The 26,521-nt window shown below is 34.3% G+C and overlaps 3 protein-coding genes across 6 annotated transcripts in view; 1 reads left to right on the forward strand and 2 right to left on the reverse strand.

The window, feature by feature from the left end:
- Nucleotides 1–416: 416 nt before the first annotated feature.
- Nucleotides 417–15,778, reverse strand: LOC128891170 (polycomb protein Pcl). Of its 3 annotated transcripts, none has more exons than XM_054150455.1 (11): nucleotides 15,179–15,778; nucleotides 13,885–14,005; nucleotides 12,635–12,780; nucleotides 12,315–12,515; nucleotides 12,010–12,201; nucleotides 11,689–11,861; nucleotides 11,393–11,588; nucleotides 11,038–11,279; nucleotides 10,748–10,939; nucleotides 10,442–10,658; nucleotides 417–10,304 (listed from the first exon to the last, which is right to left on the reverse strand). In XM_054150455.1, the coding sequence occupies exons 3-11, from the start codon at nucleotides 12,764–12,766 to the stop codon at nucleotides 9,363–9,365; spliced, it is 2,487 nt and encodes an 828-aa protein (XP_054006430.1). In that variant the 5' UTR covers nucleotides 12,767–12,780; nucleotides 13,885–14,005; nucleotides 15,179–15,778; the 3' UTR covers nucleotides 417–9,362. The 3 variants fall into 3 exon arrangements, with proteins under 3 accessions (XP_054006430.1, XP_054006431.1, XP_054006428.1); XM_054150456.1 differs by having other exon boundaries at nucleotides 13,875–14,005; XM_054150453.1 differs by lacking the exon at nucleotides 13,885–14,005.
- Nucleotides 15,779–17,984: 2,206 nt separating this feature from the next.
- On the reverse strand, nucleotides 17,985–20,434 carry LOC128891185 (leucine-rich repeat-containing protein 57). 2 transcript variants are annotated; one of them, XM_054150487.1, is made up of 2 exons: nucleotides 20,185–20,434; nucleotides 17,985–19,314 (listed from the first exon to the last, which is right to left on the reverse strand). In XM_054150487.1, exon 2 carries the CDS (start codon nucleotides 19,278–19,280, stop codon nucleotides 18,564–18,566), a length of 717 nt encoding a protein of 238 aa, XP_054006462.1. In that variant the 5' UTR covers nucleotides 19,281–19,314; nucleotides 20,185–20,434; the 3' UTR covers nucleotides 17,985–18,563. The 2 variants fall into 2 exon arrangements, with proteins under 2 accessions (XP_054006462.1, XP_054006460.1); XM_054150485.1 differs by having other exon boundaries at nucleotides 20,080–20,433.
- A 1,127-nt stretch (nucleotides 20,435–21,561) lies between these two features.
- The window catches only part of LOC128891167 (guanine nucleotide-releasing factor 2), an 82,052-nt gene continuing 77,092 nt past the window's right edge, over nucleotides 21,562–26,521 (forward strand). Inside the window, exon 1 of the mRNA XM_054150447.1 lies at nucleotides 21,562–21,951. Within this exon, the coding sequence (XP_054006422.1) occupies nucleotides 21,918–21,951 (34 nt within the window). The 5' untranslated portion in view covers nucleotides 21,562–21,917. The remainder of the gene's footprint in view (nucleotides 21,952–26,521) is intronic.

The raw sequence follows: 26,521 nt of genomic DNA on the forward strand, positions 1-26,521 counted from the left end.
CTTTGTGTATCATTTCATCTATCTTCGTCAACTTTACTTTTTTTTTTTTTTATGTTACTTACATAAAGGTATAACATACATTAGTACAAATGAACGTATATTGGAAAAATAGAAATTAACGATGCATCGAATAAAATGCTCCAAAAATTATTATTTCAAGCTCTTACATCGTGGGATATTTATTATATTTAACACATATAAAGTAGTTCTAAGATTTTGTTTTTGTCCTAAGTATTTCACACGAACGTCGTGTTGCTTTTAAGAAAGAATAGATGAAGAAAATTCTATTCCTACATGAATAAACAAAATACAAAATGAATTAATAGGTGGATGAAGAGTATAAAAAAGAACTTAGAGCTCTAAACAGTATGCATAAGAGGTGTGGGCCTGGGTTTCAGAAGGAAGATTATGCATCATTGAAGAGGTCATGAAGAATTCACTTTATTAAACGACGAAAGGAAACAAAAATGATCGCTGAGCACAGCGACGATCGCAATATTCGTACAAAGTACAGGCGGTGTATATACAGACTCCCTCGCGCTACTGAATTAACCTTAAGAATGGAATTTTTCATTCCTCACGCTCGCATCATCACTTTTTGCGCAAACAAATACAGATTCTCGTTTCTTCGTTCTTTTTTTCTGTGAACCCCAAGGGCTGTTCGAAGGAGCTCTTTGTGAACAAATTAATATCATTCCGCGAATCACTGTCACCAAAAAAATGTAATTATTGAACATCGATTGCAAATAGTTCGGAATCGAAGAAAGATGATTGGCAACCGATTGGCATTTCGAGCGATATTTTGTAGGGATATTAATCGAAGGTCGAATTACTATTCTTGTAGTATACAAATATACATACATTTATTTTATTTCCAGGTAAATTTTCATTGATGTTGAAAAACCTTAATGAAATACGAATGCATTTTTTAAGAATGTTTATGTTACTCCGTACGATTGGATAACTAACATACCAACGAAAGAAATAAAACAAACAGAAAATCTAAGAAAAGTTAAACGTTGACGAATAAAAGAACTGGATGCACTTTTAAGAACAGAAAAATCAACTCTTTGCGTTCTAGACTTTTTGATTTCAATAATGTAAAAAAGTATAAAATTTTAATTTTTGGCACAAATATGTTCCTCAACGACTAAGATTCATAAAAGCTCAAGTACTATTGCAATAAATTACAATACATGTTTGTTAAATTACATTATTTAATAAGACGTAGTTACTGTTAGCACATTCTTTAACGAGATGGTTCCGAATGCAAAGATTTAAGTATAATATTGTTATTTTTATATTAAAAATATTAAAGTGGAAAATTACTAGAGTGAAACGGTCATTTCGGAGATCCTATTGATGTTACATGCTTGAAATTATTTTCCACTTTAATGTGTTACATCTGGAATATTTATGGCAAAAAGATTTCTTAAAATAATCCTCAAAAAATCAGCCTTATGAATTAAAGTACGAAAAAGATGGCAGAAACAGAGAGATCCTTTCGCTGTTCTTGCCTGTATAGAGATTTGCAATTTCCAACATCTTTTTTTTTTTTTAGATACAATCATTCCTAAAAAATACACTTTTACTTCCCAGTTTTTACAAAAGTCAAAACTTTCTGCATCTTTCTCTGACCTAGCAGGTTTATCGTTCGAAGCAATCCTCAGTTTAGTTTACAGTTCGAATAGACGAACTGCAATTTTAAAAAGACTCTCCAATAATGATATTGTAAATTAACCATTTTTCATTAATATTAAACAATCAAAATTATGTAAACTGTTACGAAACATGTGGCGCAGCAATAGATGATTCTTTAAAAAAAAAAAAATAAAAAAAAATAAAAAGTGCACGATCAATTCTTTTTTTGTAGGATCATTCGTTTTCGAGATAATCGATTTCAAAAAGTGTGTGGGGCACGTGCGTGTACAACAAAGCTATTAATTCGTGATCAATCGCGCCTTTATACAGGATTTCCTCGGTGTTTGCACGAGAAATCCATAAAATTACGGATTAGTATTGCTCGATAAAATATAACCCAATACTTCACTTGCTGTATTCATTTAAATTACACTCTATTAAAAATATTGGCAAATCGAAACCGTGTAAACTCTTTCGATCTATAGCCTTCTGATTACTGCGGCAATTTTCTTCTTTTCATTATACTTTCCATTATTATTATTAGAAAAATACTCTTTACTTTTGATTATAAATCCTTATTTCTATATATTTTATAGGGTATAATATACAGGGTGTCCCATATAAAGTGTTACAAACTTTTTTCTCAGAAATTCATTTTTATTATAGTTAAATAACACAGGAGGTTCAATCTTTAAATGTGCAACGTTTTATGATTATTAGGATGAAAAAACAGGGTCCCTGAATCATTTCAGATGGAAGGAGTTTATTTTTTATTATTCGAATAGTTCTTATAAAACTGAATAACATTTGCTTGATTTACTTTTTTTTATAATGCGTAATAACAGATTTATAGCGAAAAATTATAATCGATTCTCCAAATAGAAGCAGCTTGTGGAATTACATAAAAGACGAAGGTATGATAATTGTTTCCACAATTACGGAAAACACGAAATAAATAATTGTGCATTGGTTACTCCATCCATGTTATCAGATGTAAGAGACTTAATAAGTATTTGGAAGTCCGAGGATATCATTTAGAACACATCGTATACCCTGTTTTGATACATATTCTCAGTTTTCTTCGCCTTCTTCGCCATTTTTCACCATAACTCTGGAATTAAACGTAATTTTAAAAAAAACGGTTCAAGCAAATGTTGTTCAATTTTATAAGAATTATTCAATAAGTTTCATTGCACGCTAAAAAATTAGGTCTCCCGTGTCATGGAACTGTGTCAAGTGTAAAGTAGAAATCTTCATTAACTTCAAAGGAAACAGCTTGTACTAGTTTGAACGAAACACCTCGTATTTTTCGAAATCGAATTTCTCGAAAACAATGAGTTTCACAAATAAATTGTATCTTATACTTTCGATATTATAATTTTTTTTTTTTTTTTTTTAACGGAATCATCCTTACCAACCGTTTACGTATTTTAAGACACCATATACAAATTGTATTTATAAATTCTCGACCATCTGTTTGGTGAATTCAATCAAATCATTCGGATTTTGTGAAATAAATTCTTCGAAAGATTGATATTTCAACCCATCACTGCCAACTGCGAGATGTCTCGTAGTTCAAATTGATTGGAGTTGAGTCACGAATTGTTGCGAACGGAAATCGAACATTTTCTTCTTAAAACAACAAGTTTCATGTCATTTTTTATTATCAAAATAATAACCTAGATTATATATCGGTATTAAATCTTGGCGCCCAAAGTAAAACGCTTTAATTTTGCCTGGCAGTGAATACGTCAAAGATGAACTTCACCTTTACGGTATCAAAAAATCAATATTGTTCGCAATTTCCTAAAATTGACACACTCTTCTTTAGAAAGCATCTCGTACTTCAATAAATCTATAATTTTCATAATTTTACTTTCCTAAGGAATTCAATCAAAATCCTAATTGAGAACTGTGATGTAAAAATCGGTCATCCCCGGGAATGAAGATTCAAAAAAAAAAAAAAAAAAACAATGCAATTAGTAAACTATGTTTAGTAGGAAACATTGTAAATTATAAATGGTAAAACGTGAAGATGACCAATCCTTGCACCATGTCTTCAATCACGCGATTAAGAAATTTTAATAGCCTAATACTCTTCCTTTCACCTATTAGGGGGGCCAGAAAGTAATGTCCTTTCTTTTACATAAAATTCAAACAAATACATTTATAATATGCTTTTATTTTTAATCAATTATAGAATCATCCTCGTTATCAACGATGGCCTTTTGTCATATAGTGCGCAAATTTTCAATATCTGATCGATAAAAATTGATTGGTAAACAAAATATTTGCATTCGCAGAAACGACAGTACTTTCTGGTCCCCCTAATAGGCTCACTTTTTCTTCTAAAAATGGCTAGTACCATAACCCAAAGTATGCACTTTTAATATATATATAAAAAAAAAAACACTTGCAAACGGACTTTTCAAATCATTAAAAAAATTTCTCAATTATCAGCATTCGTTTCAACCCCAAAGGTGGTGTTCCTGTGTAACGGAATTCACGCACGAAAGCGATGCATCGAACGCAGTTGCAGGAAGTGGCTCGAAAACAGCCACCTTGAGTTTCACGTTACAATCGTACAAACATTACGCAACGTACAACTACGCTTTCTTGACATACTCGTGAAATGTATCTGTGATTAAAAAATGGGATTGGAAGGGGTTTGTGGGGGAGGGGGGGGGGGGGAGAGAGAGGGTTGTATCTGGAAGGGAGAATATTTACACATACGATACTGGCAGTACATCTTCGTCTTCTTTCGCTTTGCGCTGATGCTGATCCAGCACAGGTCGATCGATACAATTGTTTGTCGTGATCAATGAACTAATAAACGTTTCCTTGTCTCGCTTAATGCCTCGAGGATCGCAGGTATTCCCTATCGTTCACGCTTTGTACAGGATTCTTTCAAAAACGGAATTCGATGTTTTGCTTCTTTGCCATCAAAACCTGGGACGTTCGATTCCAGATCGATTTTAAAAAAAATCGAAACAACAATCTCGAATAACGAATAAATGATGGACAATTTTGCATTCGTAATGGATAAATAAAAATTACAATTTTTAGTTATAAGGTGATATTATATTTCGCGTTAAACAGCCGAAATTTACCTCAAACAATTATTTAACCGAATCACGCTGGAAGGTGTTTCGACAAGGTTCTTAGGACCCCCTCAGATACGCACATGGTAGAACATCTTGGCGGTTTTCGTCGGTAGACTCCCACCGTAATCCCGAGCCTTCGTCAAAAGGTCAAGAAGGTCTCCCCAACGTAAAAAAAAAAAAGGACAACAAAAAATCGAATGAAATTCGAATAAAATTTTGGCCATCTCTGGTTCATGGTTCGCGCGTGAAATTTAAACGTAAACAGTTTTCTGCGCGCAAAAATGACTTAAGTTGCACTTAAATTGGAAAACTAAACGCAAACGGTTTCGTTTAATTAAGAATTAATATATCATAGCACAGTATTGTTCATCGTCGCTTATTAAATATAACTTAGAGACGTTTGGCAGTGTATCGGTCCAACGTTACCTATACAGTTCCTTTAGAGAGTACGGGTTCGCTGTGATGCGCTCAAATAAACATCTGCGCTACGAGTGCTTGTTGTAAGAAAGCTATTTACGAAAGTTTCATCTTGCGGTTCGCGTAGATACGATTACTGTTTGAACACACTTGAACACATTTTGTCTGCTATTCGAGGACAATCGAAATGATTTCGTTTCGAAAAGCATGGTACAAGATGCAATTGATCGGAAATACGTGGTACAGATCGAAAGGAGACGATTCCCCGTGAACAACTAGGTCGGAAATGTAGAATAAAATTAGGCGTATAAATGTCCCTAAATGTCTTTATTAGATCTACCTCGGGAGTTTCCATTCTTAGATGTTTTAAGAGTGCAAAAGTTGGAAATAATTGTATAAAAAAATGCAAGTTGCATTTTGCAAAGCTGCCTCTTTTTTAATAATCATCATAATTATCAAGGACGTCCATACTGTATATACACATATAACTTGTGAAGTGAAAATAATTAAATTAACTAGAAACGTATAAATTAGAAAAAATATTTAAAAAATATTTTGATTACTTTTTTCAAATAAAGAAAGGTTTGCTTTGGTTCCTAAATTTGTATACTAAACACTTTTCAACATCCTCTACTGTTTTAAAACTTACATATGCATAAAAAACATGAGTATCTCTATAAATACAGAATGGTTTCATTAAAATCGACGTCTGACAGTTAAATAAAAATATTAACCCTTTGCGCTCGAGGCATTTTTCTATAGAATCAAATCGAGTCCATTTTTATAATAAATTTCTGTAAAACCAAAAACTCTGCTTCGAAAAGAAACATGTAAAACCATTCACGACTCAATGTATATTATTTCAATTAATAATTAGCTGTATTTTGATATAAGTAAAATTGAAATTGTACGTTCAAAAGTCGCTTTTAAATTACATGTGTCGCCCTAGAGGCGCCACTCGAGCGCAAAGGGTTAAAAGGAATTACCGCTATTATGATTTCGTAAGATAAACAAAAAATAAATAATTTCATGCTTTACAATTGCTGTTATTTGTTACTGAATACAAAAGAATTCCATTCTACATTTTCGACATATTTCTTTGGAGCAATCACGTGCTTCAGAATTGTACCGCATATTTTGCAACACTCTGTCTATATAACAAAAAATGAACTCAACTGGCAGAAACTCCAGTTACAATTATTTATAACTTGAAGTCTGCCAGTCGCTAAAATTTATGAACTTTAAAGAACCGACGTCGTCTCAGTGTTACAAAAGCTCTCTAAAGGAGTCACAATGCAAATGATTATTACACGTAGTAGTTTAAAATAAATAACGCTTAAAAATACCTATCTTAGGTAAGTCTGTCTAAGCATGAATGACTCGCGGCTTTCGCGCACCCAGATTTTGGGGAACTCGTGTCGTTCGCGTCGGGTGTACAAACGAATTTTAGCACAATTAGACATTATGGAAAACGAACGAAACGCAACTTTAAACTTGCTTGAAGAGATCTTTCGAGATTTCTTTCGATTCTCTGCACTTTTGGTATTTCAAGAAAGACTGATCGCTAGACGACTATTCTACCGCAAAAATTTCTCGTTGCACAAGCTTAATAATTTACTTCCTCGTGACTGATCGTCCGAAAGAGATTCGTACAAAACTTAAGTTGTACAATTGAGTACAGTCGTACGGACAAACGAGTTCTTCAACGTTCCTAATAAGCTCTTTTCAATCGAGACCACAATGAGAAATACGTAAAATGATACCTAATTTTCTCACGATCGCCACAGACCAGTGTTGGGCAAAATGTAATCCATGATTATGAATGATCAGACTCAACGAGCTCTGAAGGATTACAAATTAGTGATTTGTAATTGCAAATTACGAATGTAGTTTATGATTACTGATCGATCTGGTAATAGTAAATGATTATGACAAAAGTGATTGCAAAAGTAATCACTGCCCAACTCTGTTAAAGAAGTTCGATCAGTAAATTCTGACCATAGACCTTATACAGCATCGATTACAGTATAAATTAAATGCATCGAACGAATCGTACCTCGAATGGAAACATTTTTGGTACAAAAATATGTCTGAAAACCTGTTCATGAAACTGGAAAAACTGTTTATTTGAAATCCTATAAGAATGTTGTTGACGCGAATATCTTATCACACACGAATGAATACTTTTCATGCCCTACAATTTTAATATAACAAGAACAGTTTCATAAAGATTTCCTACATCTCGAGTTCGAAACTAATTATTCCACGCTTGGAAAAACCACATAGAGAAATTTACAACGTTACCATCGCACAGACAACTTGACCAATCACTTACGTACTCAGCATGTGGTTCTTTAAATTTTACGTTATACGAAATAGGTATGCTGGTTCTTCCCTTAGTCTTGTATAATAGTGAGCAATGCTAGAGCTGTATCTTCATCGCCTTGAACTGTCGTATATACGAAACTTTCCTCAAAATTTTTACAAATTAATTACTATTAGTAATTTAGAAGAAACTAACTTTTTAGCACTATATCTATGTACATCGCAACTCGAGCGTGGGATGCAGCAATGCAAAACAAAATGATGCATGGTAGTAACAAATACCGTCAAATGGGGTAACTTGCAAACACTGCTTCCCTCATTTTAATTATCAGGATGATTGAACCCTTTGTTGATTTTAGACCAATAATGATAGTCAGCTTTTTAGACAGTGATAAATACTGTTCAAGAACATTCTGTTGATATAAAATTGATTTCGTGTGATTATTGGCAATGTTCTGTAAAAATTGAAACAGCTGAAACGGTTATTCTCATTTTACATTTTATACAGTACAGCTTTAAAGTGGAAAAATGTTGCAAGTAACTTCATTTCAATTTGAATAATCCCAGAACCATGTTGATTTTGTTTTCGTGTCTAGTAAAAAAAACAGTTCAAGATGATCAAATTACAGAAGCAGATGTCTATCTCTACGATTGTATTGAAAAATAACCTTTTGCAGGATTATCTGCCTTTTACTTCTTTTTGTTTTTTTACTCTTTAATACTAGCTACTAACGTTTGCTAGTATGTTAGCTCAAGTGAGAGGAACAACTGTCAGTTTCAATTCACTTTTTTTCTCTTGTCATAATCATGGTCTGCTCCGCAATTCATATATGGAGCAATTGGCCAATTTCTAATGAACGTAAAGCCGGCGCAAATGGTTTTGCTTTACATGGTTCATAATCGTCGTCTTCTCTGCGAAACTACTATGCTACAATATGTACAGTTTACAAGCAATGTATCCGACTGTTCTTGCAAGTGTTTCTCGCATATGCGCTCCTATTTGCTTTGTATGAAAAATAGATGTAGAAAAGTTAATCGAATTTTTGCGCGTGACTCATGGACGGTACATTTTTAATGTAACATGAACTCAATAATGAAAAGAAAACAAATTTATGTTTCTAGTTAATTAGCATTATCCAATATGGATTATAACATTTTCGACCTAGTTGTAGGTTTTCTGCAGTACAAGTTCAACAATTTCGAAAAAATACATTTTAAGGTAATAATTGTAGAATGTAAAAATAGTACAGAAAAAGTAACAACTTTTTATTAAAAAATTGTTTATTACAATTATTGCTCTATTGATTAACTTCAAGATGTATTTTTTCTGAAAATATAGGATTTCTGATAAAGAGTATCGGCAACTAAGTCGGAAATGTCATAATTAATATTGAATAAATGCTCATTGACTAGAAACATGAATTTGTTTTAACTTTGTACGAGCATTCTGTTGTCAAATATTTATTTCAGTAATGAAAATGTTCGTTTCCAGGCATGCGAAAGAAACTAAACTAGCGAAATGACATTACTTCGAATAACCAGCGAAACAAATTCATTGTCCAGCAATGAAGTTTGTCGATGACGGAACAGTGTCTTCACAAGACTCTCGATTGTCCACGAACGAAACGAAATTTACATTTGCGAGAACAGTCACACGCATCGTACACCAATTAATACGTACTTATTACATAAACATGTGTAACGAATGGCAGTGCATCATGTGACACGAATTAATTTGTCACTAATCATCTGTTTCAAACACCGAGCATTCCAAAAAGGAAGGAAGATCAGCTGTTAATTCGCTGTCCTTCGCTCGATGCCCGCAGAAATTGTATACGATTGCAATATATTTAATCATAAACCGATTATTTATTGTTAAGTATTCAGTCCCTCCCACTCGATAAGGTATTGAGTCTGACCGTCTGGCCCTAACTTCTTCGCTTTAATGACGAACTTTTCGCCAGCAGCGATTCTATTAGCTGCTCCGAAATATATGTTTACCGATGACTTCAGATCATCCATGGATATGTCGGGTGCACTTTGTTTTACTGGCGAACACTTTGGGGATGAAGGTACGCTACTTTTCTTCTGCGGTTGTGGATCTGGAGGGGGTAATTTGTCGTTTGTCTGACGTTGTCTCAATCTTCTACCATTTAAGGCATAATCGACACAATTTCCAATTTGACTACTGGCACTGCTCGAGGCACCGTTAAACGAACTCCTTAAATTCCTTGCAAATTCACTTTTAACCTCGTTATTACGCGCTGGTAGAATGGTCGCAGTCTTACTAGCAGTGTGTTGAAACTGTTGTTGCAATTGTTGCTGCAATTGTTGTTGTGATGGTCGACCTCTTCGATGTTGACGTCTACGTTTGACTTGCCCGTTTCTGTCTATAATGATATCCTTCTCCGATAACTGCCTCTTAGCTGGCCGCACTACCGGCGGTTGAGATATAACAGGAGTGAGCGGCAGAGGTAATGTTATTGGACATGGATTGTATGATGACGGAGTACTCGAACTTGTTTGACTGAGACTGCTGGGTAAGCCCAATAAGTCGCTGAGATTTCTAAAAGGATTATTCTTGCCTTCAAAGTCTTTGGGCGGTGGAATAAAGGAGTCCAACGTTCCCCTCGAACTCGTTTCATCCCCGCTTGTGTCAGCGGGTGTTGACGGTGGTAAAGGATGCATCAGTTCCACAGAACTGGGTACAGATAATTCAGATATACCCGAAGTTGTAGCTGGCGGTGTGGGAGGGCCAGAAACTGAAGTGGGAGGCGTCGGTGGTAGATCAGATGCTTCTGAGCTTCGTGCCTTACTCTGTGAAATGCATAGAAACAAGAATGTTGTATTTCGCATGTGTAAATAATTGTTTTTTCTTCAAATTATTATAAATAATAGGAAAAAAGGTACAGCTTGTATACCGTGTATATAAGAGTGTTTTCATTACTACATACCTTGGCTATAGCATTCTTCAATAATTTTCTTGCTTTTCTGTATCTAGCTTCTCTAACACCTTGGGCCTTGCTCAGCGAACCATCACCCTTTTCTCTTTTCTTGTGTTTACGTAACATTCTTTCCCGGGAACTACCTAATGCCATCAAGCGTCTTCTTCTTTGTAAACTCAATTTAGGGAATGGGAATGATTTTTTCACAAAACCACCTCCGCTATACCTATAATTAGTTTCAAATAATAATGTAAAATACTGACTACACGCGATGTATTACTTGAATTTATACTGTGTATTATATACCTTGCATACCTTTCTCTTAAAGACTGTGTAGACTGGCTTGGTGGGCTTGGGCTTGGACACGAACTTTGCTCTGCTTCTGAATTTTGATAAATTGTTCCACGCATTACCACGTCTGATGGATTTACAGGAATTTCCAAATTTTCAGCAGTGCTTTGTTTCAGCGCAATCAACTGTTTTGTACTCTCTGGTAAACTTATCGGCCTGGAACAGCACAGTTTTGTTTCACGTACATGGTGTAAACAAAGCATTAATTGTCAGTGTTAATAGTACATATTACAATTATTATTGTAATAACTAACCCTGTAGGTGGAGGAAGATATTGCAGTCTTTTATTAGCACCCCAGCATCTACGTAACACAGAATCATCTATTACACCGGTTGCTGGAAGATTAACGATAGGACACGGCGGTGGTAATCTAACTCTAAGTCCCCATATTGTAGTACGCTTTTTTATTTCTCTGCCACATTTAAACCTGTTCCTATTATTCGTCAATATTGCTAGTATAGATTCTCTTCGTATTTGAGCACTGACATCCCTGATCTAACAATGTCAAATATATATGCATATTTGTGAGAAATTGAATATCCATAACTTTAATCAAATATTATAACATCTTAAATTTCACACTCGTAAAATTAACGAATGATCCTCACCCGTGGTGGAAGCTGCAAAGTATTCCAATTATCATTCGCATAAGGTACAATAACAGTGTCCAAATCATAATACTTTTTAGCATTGTAAACAGTCAAATTGTACAACATCAGGTGCACCAGATCTACCCATTTTAATTCCAGTCGCCGCACGAATTCCTTGCCATAATTGCACATTGAACAAACAAAAACGTAAAACCTGAAATGTTATGAAACATAAAATATATTTTGAAGGTAAGAAAATTAGGGATACGAAGTGTTAAAATTTTTCATTTGATATTCCTGTTACTTCTACTCACCTATCTCCACTGTATAAAGGGTGAATTAGGCAACTAACACATTTTTCATGAAACCATTGCTTGCAACGAGCGCATTGCAACATTTGTGTGTACCATTCTCCATTGAGCCCACAATAACAATAAATTTGTTCAGCATTTACTCTATGATGTGAATCCCAACTTAACATGTTCGGCTATAATAAAACATTGGTTATCAATTCTGTCGATCTTGATACTGTAATTAATAATTTTGCAAAATTTGTTTTTTAAATAATTCTTTTGAAAAAGGAAACATTTGTTTCTTAAATTGATTGCAAACAAGATGTAATTGTAGATACTTACATCGTACGGCAACTTTGTCATATCATCTGGTGGCGGCTGAGGTTGGTCCCTACCACTGCAAACTTTTCTTATACTTGCCTTTACCATAGAAGTTTTTGGTTCCACAAGTTCGCGTATTCTCGGTTGACTATCTACACATCTTTTACACATCCAATGCGCCTCGGCTGCAGTTTCTTCTTTTGAAATCTGGGGCTGTAAGTGTATTTTTTGTTTCTCATATTTCATAATGTACCGTATGTCAATGTTATAAAATAGTCATATAAAAATCGTAAGCCATATTTGAAATAAAAAAAACTTGTTATTACCTGATGACAAAGTTGATGATAACCACGTCCGCATTTGTCGCAAACAATAATGTCATTATCAGTCTTGGGCTGACATTTTTTGCAAAGTACACACATAACATCAGAATCTGGCATAGATAGCTTTGTCAGCTCTTTAACTGAGGACCAGGAGGAGGTATTGTCCATAAATTTGACAAGGCATTTTTCCCTTGCCAAATCCACCTAAAAGCATAGAATGTAAGATATATTAAAAACATCAATTGTGTTCAAATAAAAAGATTATGTTTTAATAAAAAATTGAAAAGATACAGCTGTTTGTAAAAAATGTTATACAAATATACCTCGACAACTGTTCCAAGATAAAATTTGCCATCTTTATGTTGAAGAAGGACATCATCTCCATGAGAGAAGCCCAACTTCTGTTCCCTCGTAGTGCTATCCGGCGCTGCCAGACTTTCTTCTGGCTCTGACATTTTCTACCTTGTTTCTATAGTCACACATAACAATAAAACATACTTAATCATGTATAAGATTTACAATTGAGATAAATTGAAATAGAGAAGGATAAAAAAAAGCAATGTCTGATCTGGATAATGTGCTACAAAAATAATGAAGGTAAAATAATGTGTAGTAATATTTTGTATGACACTATTCAGTTTTTGAGACATCCATTATAAATAGACTTTTACATACATAGAAATGATAGAACATTATAATGTAACAATATAAACTCGTTTTTATTTAATAGTAATTGTTCCACGTACATGTTAAGCTATTGTTTCATTCTAACTGCACAAAATTCAGATTTATAATTGATCTTTTAATGCAATAAACTATAACAATATATGCCAAAGAAATAAAATTCCATATGTTTGGTAAAATAATAATTGCATAAAAAACAGCAACAATTTGTTCAAAGAACAATGTTAACATATAACCTTGTCCTAAATTATTAGAAACAAGGAAGACTACTTTGGATTCCTAAACAAGCCTTTATTTAAGTAAATAATAGTCATAGAATAAATAAGAAACAACAGCAAATTGAGAAAATTTGAAGATTAAGTAGAAAATGTTTACAAAATTATGATTAACTAAAAACGATTATTAATAAACGTAAATATATCAAGACTAAATATTCTCTCTTCCAAATTATAATTTTAGCCAAAGTAAGCAATGAAAAAAGAAATCAGTTGAAAGTATTATAACAAGATATAACTGTATAATGTTTTAATTAATCTGGAGTAAACAAGAATGTACATACAAACTACTATGATGAAGGTATAAATAAAAAATTTGCTAATTTGAAAATTCAGATAGATTGGTTCATAACCAAACATAAATTAGAAAACTAAAGTAGAACATTAATTATCATGATTCACTATGCATCTTCCAACAATGGTTGTAAAATGTTATTCTCAATTCTGACATTTTGTTCATAGATTTACTTTCATGTTAATAATTTATGAATAGTCTTAAACCAGAAGTTCCAAATATAAATAAAGGCTTGTTTAAGACTGGAAAATTGTCTTCCTCTTTTGTCTTAAAATGTTTGTTGATATCTGAAAAGAAAGCAAATCTTACATGCACGTACACATAATGCTTGGTCCACGCAACTGTGCAAAAGAAATCGTCGTCCAGCAAAATCATTCATTTAAGTCCATTACTTTTGGCAAAAAGTATATTACAAAAATCAAAAAATGTATCACGAAGACCTGTGAAAGAAGCAACGACCTTATAATTGACAACTCATTAGAAACCAATCGGTACTGCTCTTGCTCTCATTAATCCCTTGATAATAGACTGAGATTTTCAGATGCCATTCTGCCAGTAAGAGATACAGACATAATTAGGCTCGTTAGGTTACTTATTCTATGATATGTATATATGCAAAACTTGCAAATCATTTCTGTCTAAAATTTGTATCAATCTTAGTCAATAAGTAATTGGAAACCTCCTTGGAAAGAATTATTTTAATCAAAGTACGACTTTATGGATGACAAAGCAACTTTCATCATAAAAGTTTCTCTGCTTGCGCATGTTAAAAATTTTTTATTCTTTATACCAACTCTCGATAATATAATTCTCAATAATAAAACTCTTCAGTAAACACCATATATTAGAACCATAAAATTTCAATTGATGAAAAGATATTTTACTCATGAAGGGAATAAATAAATTTTTAATAATATGAATTTGTTTAAACATAGAGATAAAATGAAATAAAATGCATAGACCTTAATTGTTAAGAGAAGTTCTTTACTTTCAACCGTTTACTCATGTAAAAGAGTCCTTACTCTTGATATCGGTTCTGAAGTAGATATCTAACATTGCAAATACTATTTCACAATTGACGCAAAGATGTTTCAGCCAAACAGGAAAGAAATGCAGTCCAGAAATACATTATGTACTGTACACTAAAAAGAATAGAAAACAAGTCCCCAGGTATTTTAATGTAATTTTATGTATGGACGTATATTTTGAAATTTATCAGATGGGCCTTAACTTTCGAGATAAAATGATTCGCCTATGACCAGAAAATGAAGTTTTCGTTTCGCGGCAATGATCATCAGAGGGTTAACAAATGAGAGCACCAATGAAATACTGTTCTAAACAAGAGAAACCGTCGTGGTCGAATGGATACAGGCTCGAGAATTTTTTAATCGGCCATGACAAAGGGTTGAGCGAAACGAGAGTTTCGACTGATTCAGGAGATAGACGACCTCTAAAACCGATCAACTGACGAAGACACTGACGATACGATGGATACGAACAACCCCCGGGACAGCTCCTAGCACCGGGCGGTGCTTGAACCCGGTGGTGGTGTTTTCTGAACGGAAGACCGCGGGAATATCATTCGATCTCTGGAACATCGTTTTCTGTCGTACCTCGGTGTCTTGGCGGTGGAATCACACGCTACGTTCGGGCCTCATTTTCCGATTCTCGTCAGCCATTTACAACCATGGGGGCCCCGCCACGGTCGGTCGCTCCGAGACACACAATCGCGGCGCGGCAAAACTCTACACCATGAAGTCAGGACGGCCACACGCCAACGTGCATGCAGCCGTAACGATCACGGCGGCGCCAGGGCACCCACGTCGGCCACCCTAAGGATCACCACGCGCCCTTAATCACGTACATCACCGTGGCGAGCTCGGTGCACTTTCATTGTGTCCCTTGAAAATTCGAACGAGCACCGTCCGCCATGTTCGGGGAAACACTTGCTACAGACTACGTCGATCAAATCAGCTGCCGTAGTGGCAGTGCTCCCCGCAGGGATGTCTAATGAAACTCGAACACCTGGTACCACAATTCTGTTAAAACTTGCGTAGTACATTTTCATGAAATGACAAAATTATATGTAAATTGAGCTGGTCACGCGAACGAAATTACATTAGTGACCTGTTTTAACGCAATGCTGTAGTCAGAAATGTATTTGGGCAAATTTTATTTGAAATCAAAATAAGAAATAATAAATATACTAATATTAAATAATTTATTAATATATACTAGTGCATAATATGTTTGATATTATGAATTAATATATAATAAATCTATAATTAATATATAATAAATCTATAATTAATATATATAGATATATGGTTATAAAATAATATTTAAATAGTCATCAATCCAATAAGCTTTTTATTTTTAGATTGGTGAGGTATTTAGGTAATTATTTTTAATTATTTATTGTTATTTAATATCCATTTAATTATACATATTTAAGATTCATTATCTATATTTATTTATGAATTTAAATTATATGTCACACGTATTTAATATAATTCTAATGAATTAATAATTATTTAAGGTACATAGTATGTATAAAATTATATATAATTTTTTGAAGTAATATGTAATAAATTTATAATTAATGTATATAAATATGTAGGTATAAAATATAGTAATAAACTATTTTTTGATGTAACGCGAGACTTTTATTTCTCTATAACGTTATTTGTAAATAACAGAGATATTAACTTATGGAAAATAATAATGTTATTTTGATACATTTTTGGTAAGATTTGAAATAACAAAAATATTTCCGTTGGATACAAAGAGTAAATATTTGTTCGTTATGTTAATTACGAATTATATTGTCGATAATGAGCTTAACCAAAACAGCTTATATAATTAACTATTAGTTTTCTTCATTCTTCTATTTCGTATATTTCTGTGTTTCTAAATACATTTTATTTTATTTCATTAACGATGCACCATATTTTAGAATGAATAATTTCAATTTATACACATAAATGATAACTCGATTCAATTCTATTGTACTTGTAATATTCTGGGAATGGCCTCTTGATTTTTGACAAAACTGCAGTCAGAAAGTACAATGGCTTCATTGGCAAAATATATGAAGCCCTTTGGATAAACTTGTTAATTATCACGAAATTTGAATATTTTAAGTCTATAAACGTTTTGCGGACGAATGTTTCAAATGCCGGTGAATACTTTTGGAAACTCTCTTCAATTTTACTTTATTATCAGTTACAAGAAAGCAATTAAACCATCTGTCTTACAAGAAAATATTTCGTAAGTGTTATACGAGATAAACTATGTACGCGGTACATCGAAGTACGAGCAAAAATGTGCACAGGGTACTTATGTCTCAGTATACGAGTATGGTCGTTAGTTGGACGTCCTATTGTGGTGCAGGCATAATATAAACACTTGATGACAATGTAGTAAACAATTCTATTATGAAATGATAATTGCAAGTAAATAATTTAAGTAATTAAAATGTGACAATATTTTAGATTGGTTAGATATTGAAAGTTTAAAGTTTATGAAAAATTAGAGTAGTACGTCTTCTATACACGAGATTCTCGTCGTCTGTACCCCTGACGTGCACACAAGTTTTGCTAAACTTCAAATAGTCCAAAACAATCCCTCAAGTGTGATAAACAGAATACTTTAATGCACAAACAGAAAAACTTATATACTAAATGTTATCATTATACAAGAAGCCTGTTTCATAGCACGTCGAGTTTATTAGACTGTAACGCTACTAATGTTTAATGATTAAGTTGCAAGCGAAATGCAAAGTCGTTCAGCGCGATCACGTATAACGTTTATAAAGAAACGATGATTTCCATTATCTTAACCTCAAACTACTATACGAAAGAGGAGCATATAAATAAATGAAATTTTCTGATCATTCATTATTCGCATATTAACTGACGATAATGCGCTCTAAAATTAGCCGTAATTGTTCAGCCAAGAAAAGAGTGGAATATAAATCTCTTACATTTAATGAAACGATTCTTACGCTACTCACGTATCTGCGAGTGAAGGGTTGCTTACTTGAAAGGCGAAACATGCAACTCTTTTTACCACCCGTAACTTACTTGTCAATTTTTTTTCATTTAATTTCAGCAGTTTCTTCTGCTGAGAAAGCACAAACTGGTTACGCCATTCTGAGATGTTAGAGATCAGACGTTCTTGCTAAAATAATAAAATAGTTAAATATTACATTCATACTCGAGAAAAGGAAGTAAACAAAAGCAATAGATTAAAAACACGTACATAATTTATTTTGATAAAGTTTGATTTCCGGAATGCGTTTATAACAACATTGCTCGATTATAATAAGTGGTCACAATAATTCAAAAAATGTTCAAAACTTTGTTTTCGTTAACATTTGAAATAGTACGTTGAGATAAGCGATTTAAAACTTGTAAACTTGTAAACTTTTTATCATTTTCGTACGTACAATTGAACACTGTGCGATACATATGAAAAAATTGTTCACGAAATAAATTATTAATTCGCTTTACTTGTGTATATACCCTAGAGTTGTATAAACTATGTATAGAAATATCGACGATGAAATGTATACTTAATTATAGAATACAAAGTAGGGCACTGTTTTGCGGGAGCGCAATAAAAACGGTATAATATAGTCTAGTAATAAAGGCTATACTAATGGTAATACAATTTCGATACTGTTCATTGAGTACAGTATTGCAATGAACATTTTATACGAACACGAATTTGATTTTAAACATTCGTCTATGTATGAAAAATATGAATACCTCGATTTATCGTCACAATTAATCGATTGATACATTTTATTTGTACAATTACATTATCACAAGTATTGAATGCTATAATTGCGCGTATGTGATACGAATATTTTTTTTACAAAGTTATAGAGAATCGCATAATAGCTATTATTTCGTAACATGTTTACATAATTTACATACTTCACGCGGATTAATCGGTATGTCACAAAAATGTCCACCTAAATAATAACGTTCCTTAAAACATCTTTTTCTTAACCGCGGTGTACCTTTCCATGTAGTTGTCGTAACCATCGACATCGGCAAATTCTTTCATCTCAAATAAGTTCCCCTCGAGAGCTAGTACCGAAACATTCGAATCTTTTAAAATTTTAATGGGTATTGCGTTCAACTGCAAACAATTCTCTTCCAGCCTTAGCGTTTTCAAACGCGGACATTCAGCCAATTTCTCCGAAATTGCCGATATCTGATTCTGATTGAGGTTAAGTTCAACCACATGCAACGCTGCGACAGCATCGGGAATCGTTGTTATTCGATTCCGAGACAGATCTAGCATATCCAAAAACTTTAAATCACGAAACATTAGAGGAAATTCGGTAATCTGATTGTCGGACAGATTAACTTGTTTCAAACGTGTTAGTTTCGATAAAGGCCATGGAATGCTTTTGATCTGGTTTGAGGCTGCATTTAAACCTTCTAATTTCGTTAAGGCACCAAGAACTTCAGGCAACTCGGTCAATTTATTATGACTGATATTTAATTGTTTTAACAATGTAAAGTTACCGATATCGTTCGGAATTCGAACAAATTTGTTTTTGGATAGGTCTAACGTGCGTAATACCGGCGCCAGAGCACGTAGATTCTGCGGGAATTCGTCTAGTTTTCCCTGGGACAAATTTAATGTGCCGGTCTTCTTCGCGGTCTCATAATGTTGTTTTAAACCAGAGTTCCCCATGACAGCTGGCACCAACCTTATTTCAAACACAACCCTGCGGAATGATTCTGTATAATTATTGTTGATTTTCTGATAGTACAATTTTTAAATAGATGTATGACATTAATCTTCAACTATTAAGTATAGACTGCTAGTTACTAACGTGTATCAAACGTTAACATTGGCAAGGGCGCGGCCATATTGCACGAACTACGATATTAAACAACTTTATTTCCGTTAATTTTTAATCTTTTAATCTTATCATATATAAACAATTTTGGCAAAAATCTCAGAAATTCTCGGTATAAATCTAAATTTCTTTTAGATTAGAAACTTTAAATTATTTAAAAAGTTTCTAGCAAAACTTTAATTATAAATTAAACATTTTAATCTAGGAATAATAATATGAAACAGCACTAAGTACTCTACTTTATGTATATGAGACAAATATGTAATATATATTATATAACTTTTTTTAAAAAACACACTAAATATTTATTTCCTTACAAAATAGCTATTTTCATGTTTGAATTTACCGCCGTTTGGGATTTTAGGGGAAGCCTGAACTTCGATATATCTCGCTTAATGTTTGAGACACTTGACGTACGATTGTTCCATTGGAAAAGTAGGGAGACATAGCATTAGCAGTCTATACTTATATATACATATAGTCGAAGCCGTTAATATTAATTCTTGAAAAATATATAGAAATAAAATACATTTAATAAGTAACGCTTCATGTTTTAAAAACGATTATTTGGTACATAAGAGAACGAGTCAAGTTTATTGCGTACTCTCTGACTCGTTTCTTAGTACTCACTCCTCTTTGGCACCGTTATCATTGCAAGGCAATGAACTATTTTTTGTTAGAGATTGTACCGGTCATCGACGAACCGTCGATTTTTGTGTGTCACTGTACCAATACCAGAGTCAGTCGTTGCGCCGCCACTCCTTAGTCTAATTTTCACTACAGCGATATGATTCGTGGTGTTGATAGACGTAGCAGGCTTAACCAGTGCCGCAGTTCGCGGTTGCACGCACGTGGTCGCGTTCTGCTTGTGGATGTCAACAGTTTCTGAACATCCTATGCGGACAAAAATTGAGTGAAGTGTCACCCGGTTGACAGCCCGTCGGCCATATTGGTCTAGTGAACCTGAAGGGCGGTGTATGCTGTCGCGTGGTTCTGATAATAAACGGAAGGGGGATCAACCTTTAAAAGTCTTTCGGCCATCTTACTTTGGTCAACTTTTGGCGCTACCTACGACCATTAGTTGTGTAGTATACCGTTTCCATCGAAGAAATTCTGAAACACGTATAGCAAATTTAAATGGCGATGATAAAATTGAATCTTTTTTTCTCTTTCTAACGGTGGGACATTTCCATTTCCATGCAGGCCTATGACTCCCCTGCTCTTCTATAATATCTGTATGTGTAAAGCTACCATTGACGAAAAAGTAACATGAAAATATTAACAGACTTATTTAATAATTTATGTCAAGCTTTTTTATTTTGAAATTTGGTATTATTTCGTTTGGATCCTGAAATGTATAAAGTTATGAAGCCATGATTAGTTGAATTGAAAAAATTCATTGACCCTGATAATTGAGAATCTACTTTGATATCGAATCGCTCAAATATCATCGATATGTATCGTATCAGTTCCGTCACTTATCCAATAATCTGAGGCCAGGGCTGATTTTAGCAATATTGACGCCCCGGGCAAAATTATCGTGGCGTCCCGTCAGGATTATATACAGGGTATCGCAAAAATGTTATGACACATTGAAAGGGGTGGTTCGGGAGGTGATTTGAAACAACTTTTTCCTTAGCGAAAATGTTGTCCGAGGCTTCGTTGAGGAGATATTAAAGGAAAACACTGACCAATCAGAGCGCGCGGATACCGTTGGAGCGGCCGCGATAACGAAGGCTATGTGCTAAGCGGCCGCGCTTGTACGCGAACAAGGCACTCGACATGCATCGAAGGACATTGGACGCAGCCGCTTAGCTCGTAGCCTTCGCTACCACGGCCGCTCCAACGGTATACACGCGCTTTGATTGGTCGGCGTTTTCTGTTAATATCTCCTCAACGAAGCCTCGGACAATATTTTCGCTAAGGAAAAAGTTGTTTCAAATCACTTCCCGAACCACTCCTTTCAATGTGTTACAACATTTTTGGGACACCCTGTATACATGGACTGCTCAAGCCTACTCTTTATACATATAGTATATAGAGATATACTCAATATACATTTCTATATACTCAAAGAGTAGTTCGCCAAACCGTCCAAAATTTCAATTCGCGCCTTTCCCCACTGCTATCGCCCATTGACTATAGCACTTGCGCACAACTGCTTACTCGTAACTTTGACATGGGAGATGTTGGTTACGGACTACACTATAGCTTGAGCAGTCCATGTATGTATGGTCGAAGTTCAGGTCCGTGGCCTAGTAGCCTATGTTCGAATCGCGGCCGCAAGATGGCGGTTCGCGCGCTCGCGCCCCGAAAGATGGCTGACAAACGAAGATGTAGCGGTGCACGTCGGGTTTACATCAGACTGAAAACGCCGCGTGAGCCACTGGTGTGTAGTGTACGATGCGGTCGTTCGCGGAAATGGTGAGATAGTGTCACGGCTCGAGAGGACATACTACCGTGTAGCGATGGCCTCCACGCCGAAGTCAGAGAAGCATGCAGGTGAGTGAGGTTCTCGTACTACGACCTATGATGAAAGAGAGCGTACGATGTTCCGTAACAACGGCGGAGACCCGGCCGCCGTGACCGTTTCTCCGTTTTTTTTTTCACTCTTGTCAATCATGTTTTTATACTTGTGCCCGACGAACGAAGCGTGTCGCGAGGATTTACTCGAGCCTGAACTTTATCGAACGCCACTAATCGTGGATACCGCGTTAATCTAAATGCAAGCGGAGCGATCATTCATAAGACGCTACCGGACGTGAAATGTCAAAAGCATATGCGTGTGGCCCGAAGCGTGGAAACACGATCTTCTATCTCGTCTCTTTCTATCCTCTTTCAACGGTATACGTCATGTCAGTGCCACTGATACCTACTGGTCTCGTATGCAACGTTTACAACGAGCATCGTCTCTCTACGAGTGCATGATATACCTCTCGACGAATAATTAAGCTCGTACACCAATCACGAACGGAACGTTAACCGCTCGGTAAATCTGTGTTCGCGACTTCATCTTCTGCATGAATCGCTGGGAGTAACGGATGCCGCGCGGTATTTCAACTCGACGAATCAGAAATACTGGATTAACGATGCTTGTTTAGACTGAAGTGTCACGTTAATTTGTACGTGGTAGACGGTTTGTCTCTTCCTTATTAGTGCCATGTTAGTGTACATTTTTTATTGTGGTAGACGAACAATAGAGAGCGATAAATTGTACATTTCTGTTTTTATTGTCGTTTTGTTTTCTTGTTTCGAAATGTACAATTCAAATACCTTCGGGATATGTAACTAAAAATGTAAGACAAGCAAGGTAATACACAATATAATGAAAGGTATTAACAACAACTAACAATTCGCAACAAATTATGAATTAAAAAATTTAGCATTGTTATTTCAGAACTTTTTTTTCGAAAAGTATTGATTAAAAACATAAATATTTCAACCTGGCAATAGTTAAAGATTCAAACAAACAATGTTAAGACAATACAGGAAAATACATTTTTATATAAATATTTATAATCGTTTGCATAGTCGAAATTCTGGACGTAGAAAAAAGTTATTATAAACTAAAATTATACTAATTATATAGTTAATAACTAAATTTATTATAAACTGTTATCATCTGAGACTGTACGTATATTGTACATTTAGAGCGTTTAAAATGTCCATTGAATCTCCAAACACAGAAATTTAGTAACATCTATAACAGGATCATCTCTAAATTTCGAATCTCCAGGGGAAACTAATGCTTATCAACATTTCCCCTCACCAAATCACATGATTAGAGAAATATCAGGTGGTACTGCCATCCTCCAAATCAGTACATCTCCAGGAGTAGAAAGTTTGTCTGGATTATTGATTAAATATTTTCTCTGACTTTATAGATAAATTAATTTGCACACTTGGACAAAATTCTGTCAAACCGAATGCACGCGATATACATTATTTAATGATAAAGTAATCAACTATACAACAAGAAAAAGGAAAATGGGAAATGCAAATTATAAGTTGAAGGGAATTTTATTTGAATAACAAATGATGAATAAATATTCTATGTTGCAATTTATTCGCAATGTTGTTGTAGGATTAAATAGTTATTTAGATAAGGTTTTTTATATGATTGTATAATTCCGACTAAAATTTTTATTGAACAAATAATGGAAGAGAATATGTTCATTTTTTATTCATTACTAGACTGCGGATCTTTATGGATTCATAGGAAATTTGAATGTGCAAGAAACTACAAAATGCAAACAATATGCAAGAATATAAAAAAGATTGAAAGTAAAGTTCACGTTATAATATTTGCTGAATAAAATAAATTCCTATTTAGATTTAATTTTTGTAGGCACATTCGCGAAGATTTTATTTTGCATAAAGATCCGCATTACCTATTCGAAATATGTTACGTGAATAAGAATTTTGCGCACGTTTAGTCGTTATCAAAGGAGAAAAACGAGAGCTTATGGAGGGAAGATCATAGAAGTAGAGCCGTTGTTGATTTTCTTCATCTCTCGGTGCATGAACCGAGATTCGTCCTGATGCTCCGTCGAGTGTTTCTTTCTTTTTTTTTTTTTTCTTTCAAAAAACGGGCCATGCATTTCGTGGCGAACGCACGACACGACACTGGTAATAATACGCGGTCGCCTGGAGTGTGTGTCAATAAACCGTCCACGCGTCAGGGGCAAGCCCAATGTAATTCGAACAGCTGCCCGTGTCACGGGTTTCCTTGCCCGCGTTTGCACCCTTCAGACAAAGAGTTACCTCGCCATCGCTGCTACAGTATTGTCTGAGAGAGAATGTTCCGATAATAGAATATTTTTTGTAGTTTCTTAATGTTGACCTTCATACTAGATGAGCCGTTCATTTTGCAAATCGCATAAGTCGCTTCGTTTAATGGTTAAATAGATGTCATTCGATTGTAATTGTGATTCATGGCACATTTCAAATGAACGATTCATATGTATTAGGTTGTCCGAAAAGTTTCTTTCGCTTTATTAATAAGTAATACATGCACAATAGTTGTATGTTTTACGTTACATTACTGAATTGTGCACGACTCATTTTGTTGGATTACTGTTACAACATGAATATCTATGAAATTAGATTGCCTATTTATAGAAACACGACCACATCAAATAATTGAGTGCAACTCGCGAATTAATTATGTATATAAAATTATGTAAATAAAAGTTAGATTGCCTATTTATATAAACACGACCACTTAAAATAAGTGAGTGCAACTCGGGAAAGAAACTTTCGGGACAACCTAATATTTGAAAAAGTAGAACGTGGATATTGATAATACAAATCATAAATATTAAACATACATATAATTTGGTTAAAGTTTCAAGGATTCCAAATCAATTTAGTTGCTAAATCACACAATCTTTTTAACTGATTTAATTCTATAAAGTTACATTTTTGTTACGCCTCGTTCCACGTGAGTCCATTTTCTAAACACTCAAATGTAAAATCCTAAGTTTAAAATGAAGAGTCGGAATAACAGCGAGTTCGTTTAATAGAGAATTTTGGTAATGGAGGTTTAGATATTCGAGGTTTTTTAACCGACTTCGAAAAGGAAGAGGTTACTGATGTCGACGTGTATATGTTTTTTTTTTTTTTTTTTAATGTATGTTCACCAGTTACGCCGAGATAGCTTGACCAATCGGAATGAAATTTCTTGTATCTTGTAGAGCATCACTGCCACTTGGTCCCATAAAAAAAACATTTGGCCTTATTTTATTATTTACCACTTTATATGACTTTGTATCATTTTATTCCGCGTATGTTTGGCTTGAAATCGATTATTTGCAGTAGTAAAGACTTTTATTTAGGAATGTTGGAATAAAGAGGGATAGGATTAATAGAATTTGATGTTCACGAATATAAAAATGTGCAACGTTAGGCGTGGATTTTATAATGATTCCGTCAAGTGTTTCCTACATTCTATTTTGTTATGTCATTTTACGTGTACGTGTTTGATCACCTTAATTAAGAACTTATCAGCGACAAAAGTATCATTTCAGAACCATAAATAACATTTATTATCTTTTAGTACTGTAGCATTGTTTGGAGACTTACACTTACGAGCTGATTAGAAACGCAACATAACAATAGATCATTTTGCTCGGCACAGTGTTCTTTTCTAAGCATTAATCTTGAAAATATCTATTTAGTTTACTTTCGTTCAGCAAAAAATCAATGCTGAGAATCTTTGTAAACAATATAAAAATACTTAATGAGGCTAACAACTTGTTTATTTCACACTAGATTTACCATCCCTAGATCACACGAAAAGAGTACATAAGATACTCTTGGGAAGACTACGTATAATTTTGTTATCCACGTATCTTAAAATAGGTAATCAGACAAATTAAAAAAATAAACAAAATCACAATTTTGATTGTGCCAGAACTTTCGATAATAAAATCGAAAAACAACATAAGCTACAAATGAAAGTTGTTAACTATGAACATTATATATTTGTATATGTAAAACTGTAGTATAAATGCATATTAAGGTGGTTTGGTCAAAAATGACAACAGTTCAGATCGTTCCATAACTTTGAAAACTCAAAATTTATCATCTACCATCTTCGCATTGAATTTGATCTTCAGCATTCTGTTGTGGCAAAGGATGACGTGACATACATAGTACAAGAACGTACTTTGCGCTTTTATTTTGATATTGTATAAAAACAGGTGCAACTTATCAGTATTGATACGTTCGACCTCGCAGCCATTCCGATGAATAAATACACTCCAGTAAAGGCAATTTGATCAATTTGCCGGATAACGAGTACCAACTAATTCGGTACCCTACGTCATCTGTCGCTGGTAATTGTGTTTAATGCGAGTTGATTCGTTGCTGGTTGAAATCATAACGTGTCCATCGCTTCTAAAAAAAAATATATATATATATATACAGGGTGTCCCAAAACTCGGGGAGGAGCCGGAAATGGGGGGTAGCTGAGACGATTCTGAACAACAATTTCCTTTGCAAAAATGTCGAAAGGGGCTTCGTTAAGGAGATATTAAGCGAAAACCCCGACCAATCAGAGCGCGCGTAG

Source organism: Hylaeus anthracinus, unplaced genomic scaffold (genome assembly GCF_026225885.1).
Source record: "Hylaeus anthracinus isolate JK02 unplaced genomic scaffold, UHH_iyHylAnth1.0_haploid 12001, whole genome shotgun sequence".
NCBI lineage: Eukaryota > Metazoa > Arthropoda > Insecta > Hymenoptera > Colletidae > Hylaeus > Hylaeus anthracinus.